The sequence below is a fragment of the Coffea eugenioides genome, chromosome 4 (assembly GCF_003713205.1).
Source record: "Coffea eugenioides isolate CCC68of chromosome 4, Ceug_1.0, whole genome shotgun sequence".
NCBI lineage: Eukaryota > Viridiplantae > Streptophyta > Magnoliopsida > Gentianales > Rubiaceae > Coffea > Coffea eugenioides.
The window spans coordinates 19925795-19931947 of record NC_040038.1 but is presented as its reverse complement, the minus strand read 5'-3'; the positions used below and the strand labels follow the sequence as shown (position 1 = coordinate 19931947).

At 34.6% G+C, this 6153-nt stretch overlaps 1 protein-coding gene across 1 annotated transcript; it reads left to right on the top strand.

Moving 5' to 3' along the window:
- The first annotated feature begins 4616 nt into the window (after nt 1–4616).
- Nucleotides 4617–6153, top strand: LOC113768027 (presenilin-like protein At2g29900). The gene has a single exon (XM_027312245.1). It carries the CDS (start codon nt 4799–4801, stop codon nt 6104–6106), a length of 1308 nt encoding a protein of 435 aa, XP_027168046.1. The 5' UTR covers nt 4617–4798; the 3' UTR covers nt 6107–6153.

The window sequence follows — 6153 nt, the reverse complement described above, 5'->3', positions numbered from 1 at the left end:
GGTTTCAAAATCAATCGCAAAACCAAGCTCAAAAGGCTTATAGAATTCCAACGGAAAACATTTGACCAACGACAAATCAAAAGACAAATAGAAAGGCTAAGAAAATATTCTTTCGAAATCGTAAAGAATCGTTTGTATGACTAAAAGTCACTATATATTCAAGTAGAGGTTATATAACAAGGGTTTTGATGAAAATCATATGGAAAAGGAGGACTCTTAAAACCGTACTTGAAAGTAGTTCACTTGTGGCCGATAAAACCCTAACTCATACTTCTATATTTTGGTACGGAGTAAGTAAACATTTGGTGTTTCAAATCGAAGAGGTATCATGTTTTGGAATGGTAAAACGGTCATAGTATTTGCCAAACGAAAATATACGAATTCAAATAGAAACTTAGCCCTCGAGCGAAAATTTGGACAGCACGCCCTTTGTATTTACCTAATTTTCCAGCCATTTTGGCTTCATTATTTTTCTCATTCAGGCTCAAGTTTATACACAACACAAATGCATTTCAATAGCCGTTCCATAGGCTCAAGACAATACAAGGACATAAATCAACTAATAACAAATGCGGAAATGAAGTTTACAAAAGACAGATTTGACGGGTTTTTGCGGAAAGAACACATCTGAGGCTACGCTTATCGGATTGGTGTGTAACTTATACCATTTCAAAGCTGAGACGAAGGCCTACAACTTTCATGAAGATCACTTGGTCAAATTTCCAGTGTAACCTGGTCAAATTCTCAATTTACAGAGCCAACTTCCAACTATACGGCTAATTAACCGCACTGCACTAGAATGGTCATATCTCAGGTTACCAAGGTCCGTTTAAGGTGTTCTTGGAGGTGTTGAAAAGCTAAGACAGAGTATAAAACTTTCATGTTTTGGCAAATGGCTAAATCAGCACAGATCCTAGTGAATAAACATGATAAACTGGATGAACTGACTAAAACGGAACACTGGAAACATCCTAAAATAGTGAGGGTATTTTGTTCTTTTCATAGGATACGTTGCTCCGATTGAGTTGAAATTTTGTAGGAACCTATAAAATACCATTCTCTACAACTTTCCAGTTTTATGCCAAGCCTAATTCGGCCTCTAACCACACAAACTGAAACCAGACAGAACAGGGTGAAATATTTCCAGAAATCTGGAATTTTTTGGTTTCAATGATAACTTTCTTCATTTCTTGCTTCACTTGCTACCAAAACCCCCTATATAATCTTGGATACAACATATACTAACCATACATCAAGTATAGGCAGCAATCCATCAAACCCTAATTCATGCAACTAAAAGGAAAATCACCCAAAGCATGATAACAACCTTCATTCACCACAAATTTGAGGTGCTAAGCTAATTTAAACAAGATCAAGAGTAAGAAATGGGGAAATCATCATCTTTACCTTGCTTAAGTGTCTTCCAAGAGCAACCCTAGTTCTTCCTTTCAAAATTTCACCAATACTCCACTAGCTAAACACCCAAGGATGACTTTAATCGGTTTGTTTTCTTTGTTTCCTCACTTGGTGACTAGATTCAAGAAGAAATGGAGCAACTTTCCCTTGGTGTCTTTCTCTCCCTCTCTCTCGGCCTTGCAGCAGAAAAATGAAGAAAAAAGATGGCTCCAAGGTGATAAGAAGATAGAAAAATTATTTGGTCAATAGCCCTTAGGTGGCCAACAAGTGGCTTCACCACCACCACTCATTTTTCTTTTCTTTTTCCTTGCATTTGGTCCACATTTTCGGTCAAGGCTAGCTGGCCATGAGGGGGATATTTTGCTCAAATATTAATGAGCTTGTATGGTAAGAAAGTGGTGGTCAAGTGGTGTGTTCAATCGGTAGTGCACGGTTCACGTCGGGTCGCACCGTTTTTCCTTAAATCACACGTACTAGGGTTTTTACTTCCTATTCACTAACTTTTTATCATTTCTTCGAATCACATATTATTTCTCACCCAAAAGTCACTCTTAAACACCAAATTTGATCCTCGCTCCGTACCGGATAATTACACGATGGATACACGAAAAACCCTATTTCACTTCGAATTGAAATCGGAAAGGAAAACCCTAATTTTCTATGATCATTGGCACTTTTTCTACGGTGATTAAGTAGCAATATGGTATAGAATAATAATTTTCAAATAAAAGGAAATTTTCAAGAAATATGTAAGGAATTTGCAAGTCCTCACATTCTTGCTTTGCTATATTAAGACATTATTCATGTGACTAATTTCTACATTAAGAGATGATTTATTATTTACTACTTAATACTTATATATGCTTCAATTAAACATCTACCTTTGTTTCAATTGGACATTATTTATATTATATTTTAAGAAATCTACTTTATGATACATTTTCCCTTCATTTGACAAAAGGCTTCTTCCTTTTGTTTTCAATATAGACTTGTAATGTTTATAAATTCCTACATTTCAAATAATCTGAAATTCATGTAAACTTAATACAGATATCATGTCTTTGAAGTTGCGGATATCATGCCTTTAAAATACCAGATAAATAATCACTTTCTTTTTATGACAATTTTGGACTTTACAAATTATTTTAATGATGAGACAACAGCATCATATCGTCTCTTCAATATAACAGACCACAGACTTGAATTTTTTTAAGAAGTTGAAAGTGAAATGTCAGTGTTAATTTTCTCTTTTTAGTTCATGAACACATTGAAAAATATGACATGTCCTATGCCAAATAATGAATCAACTTTTGGTTTCTGGGGAGTGGGAGGGGGAATGCAAGCTTTATACTAAAAGAAAGCTCGGAAAAATTGTAATCATACAAAGTAGTTTTGACCCAATGACCATAGAGTTTCTTTTTTTTTGAAAAAAAAGAAGAGCATATACTTTCAAAATTACTTATGAAGAAAGAAAAGTGAGGAAACGTTTTAACATAGAGAACAATGGCTAAAGTAGCATCTTTTAAGTATAAGCTTCACGGAAGGGGAAAAAAAAAGCGTCTAGTTGCTCACTGAACTCCTAATGGATTTTTTTAAAACTCTATTTCTGCAATTGACATCTCATTGATCAAGATTTTTTTTTTTTTTTTTTTTTGCAAATTCCTGTTATTAATTGTAGCTGAATAATCTAATATAGATTAGGAAAGTCCTAGTTGTCAATAACAAAAATTGTGTTTCAACATTATAGAAACAAACCATTAAAGCTTTTATCACATCAAAAAAATGATATATTTAATTTTTTGTCAAAAAAATGTTTTTCCTTTTCTTGTTTATGGTGATGTATTTTATTGCAACTTATAGGGCCTCTAAGTTATTTTCTTTAAAGAAAATGAACTCTTAATTGAAACAGAATTGTGCCAATAAACTCTTAATTGAAACGAAATTTTGCCTTGCTCTAAAAGAAAAACACCACTTTGATTGATATAAATGATTTTCCTTTTTTTGGGTCAAAAATTGCTTTTTCCTTTTTTTTTTTGATAGTGATGCATTAACTAAAAAACTTATTGGGTTGCTTAATATAATTTGTTGGAAAAAATAAGCCTTTAATTTAAAATAGGAATTTGCATTTTTTTTTGAAACATGAGTGAGAAAACTCGAGTTCAACACCTTTCACTTACAATCTCTCTCCTAAATCACTCCAAGCAATTTGCAGTTTCTTAAAGGGATAATTTCAGAAATCTCTCTTGAGGCTTCTGACTATTTCACTAGCCTCCTTCCAGGTTTCAAAAATTATATTAACCTTCCTTGAGGTTACTTATCCTGTAACATTTAAACCCAACCAATAATTAAAAAATGATATTAAAGGAGAGAAGATAATATGATTCTATCATTGCCCCTCTTCTACTATATTATTTAATTAATTCAATACCGACACATTAAAGAAAAACACTAAAATTTACTGTTTATCATAAGGGATCAAATCACATATAGCATAAAAAAATAGTATATCATTATATATTTCTCAATTAATATAATATTCAAATTACTCTTTTCAGTTATCTAACCATTATCAAATACGATCAATAACAAATAATAAAAAATTTGCAACCAAAATATTACAAAGAACAAACTTTAACATCATAAATATTCTTTTCAACATATTAAGGTTAGTTGTCGAGATTTTTAGGTATTAAAGTTCGATCTTTGTAATATTTAGGTTACAGATTTTTTTAATTACTTGTTGCTGATCTTGTGTGACAATGGATTTGTAATTGAAAAGAGCAATTTAAATCTTACATTAAGTGAAATATATAAAATGATATATTATTTTTGATGCCATATGTGATTTAATTCCTGATGATAAATAATAAATGCTAGTATTATCTTTAATATTTGGAATGGTATTAGATTAATTACACAATTTTATAGATGAGGGGCAATGATTGAATCATATTATTTCTCTCTCCTAATATCACTTTGTAATTGTTGGTTTAATTTAAATATTACAGATAATAAACTTCAAGCGAGGTTAATGTAATTTTCAAAACTTGGAGGGAGGACAGTGAAATAGTTAGAAACTTCAGGGGAGGTTTCTGAAATTATCCCTTTTTAAAATTTTTCATTTTTCACGCACGAAAATTATAAGGGATTGAAATTCTTTTTCCGAGCCAGCAACTCAACTCCGTCCCTCTCCCTCTCCCTCTCCCTCTCCCTCTCCAACTCCGACAGCATATAGAAGGCAAAGGCGTGAAACTATCTATTGATATTCATCAGAACTTTTCCAATTGAGCTCCAAATTGCATCTCAAACACCCCATTATTCCCAGCAAACCAGCAAGAAAAAAGAAAAACAATTGAAACTTGATCCAAGAATTGGATTCCCAATGGACCAAAATCAGAAACCCACGAGCCTTCTCGACACACTTGGGGAAGAAATCATCAGAATACTAACACCAGTCTCAATCTGCATGTTTTTGGTGGTCATTTTGGTCTCAATATTGAATAATAGCTCAGATTCCTCGGGCCCCTCAATCACAACCATAGCCTCCATAGCCTACAGTGAGGACAGCTCAGATTCCATTTGGGACAAATTGAAAGGTGCCCTTTTGAACTCACTGGTGTTTGTTGCAGTTGTCACGGTGGTTACCTTTTTATTGGTGCTGCTATTCTATCTTAGATGCACTAAATTCCTGAAATACTATATGGGTTTCTCTGCTTTCCTTGTTTTGGGGTTCATTGGTGGTGAAATTGCTGTTTTTGTTATTAAAGACTTGAGCTTTCCTATTGATGCTGTGACATTTATGGTGGTTCTGTTCAATTTTACCGTGGTTGGTGTATTGGCTACTTTTATGGAGAATTTTGCTATCTTTATAAAACAAGGGTACTTGGTTGTTGTTGGGATGTTGGTTGCTTATTGGTTTACTCTTTTGCCTGAGTGGACTACTTGGGTACTTTTGGTTGCCATGGCATTGTATGACCTTGCTGCTGTACTCTTGCCTGGTGGTCCTTTGAGGCTTTTGGTGGAGCTTGCCATATCAAGGGATGAGGATATCCCTGCTTTGGTCTATGAGGCACGGCCAGTTACTGATCATGATTCAGTTCCATCCAATGGAGAGGTGCAGAGAAGGGTATGGAGGGAAAGAAGGCATATTGAATCTGATTTCATTGATAACGTAGAGGCAAGTTCTGAGTCAAATCCAGTTGGGAGTAATACTTCCAATGCAAGTCGTGTTAGTGGGATGTCATTGTCCTTGGAAACAAATGAGAGGGAGAGAAACTTGGTTGCTGCTGAAGAGGGTAGAGTTGCAACACTGGATTCAGAGCTCTCTGCTCCACTTATCCAACATAGGATTGATGTCCAGTTGAATTTGCAGGAAGGGCCAAGTGACAGTTCTGCACTCGAGGGGATCGGCCTGGGCTCCTCAGGGGCAATCAAGCTTGGGCTTGGGGATTTTATATTCTACAGTGTATTAGTTGGTAGGGCTGCAATGTATGATTTCATGACAGTTTATGCGTGCTACCTGGCTATTATAGCTGGTCTAGGTATTACTCTGATGCTTCTTGCATTTTATCAGAAAGCTCTGCCAGCGCTTCCAGTATCTGTATTGCTGGGTGTGTTATTTTATCTATTGACCAGGCTTTTACTTGAAAATTTTGTTGTACAATGTTCTATAAACCTTCTGATGTTTTAGAAATTTTCCAGATGAAGTCTGCTTTTTCCATGCTGCAAGGCTTATCA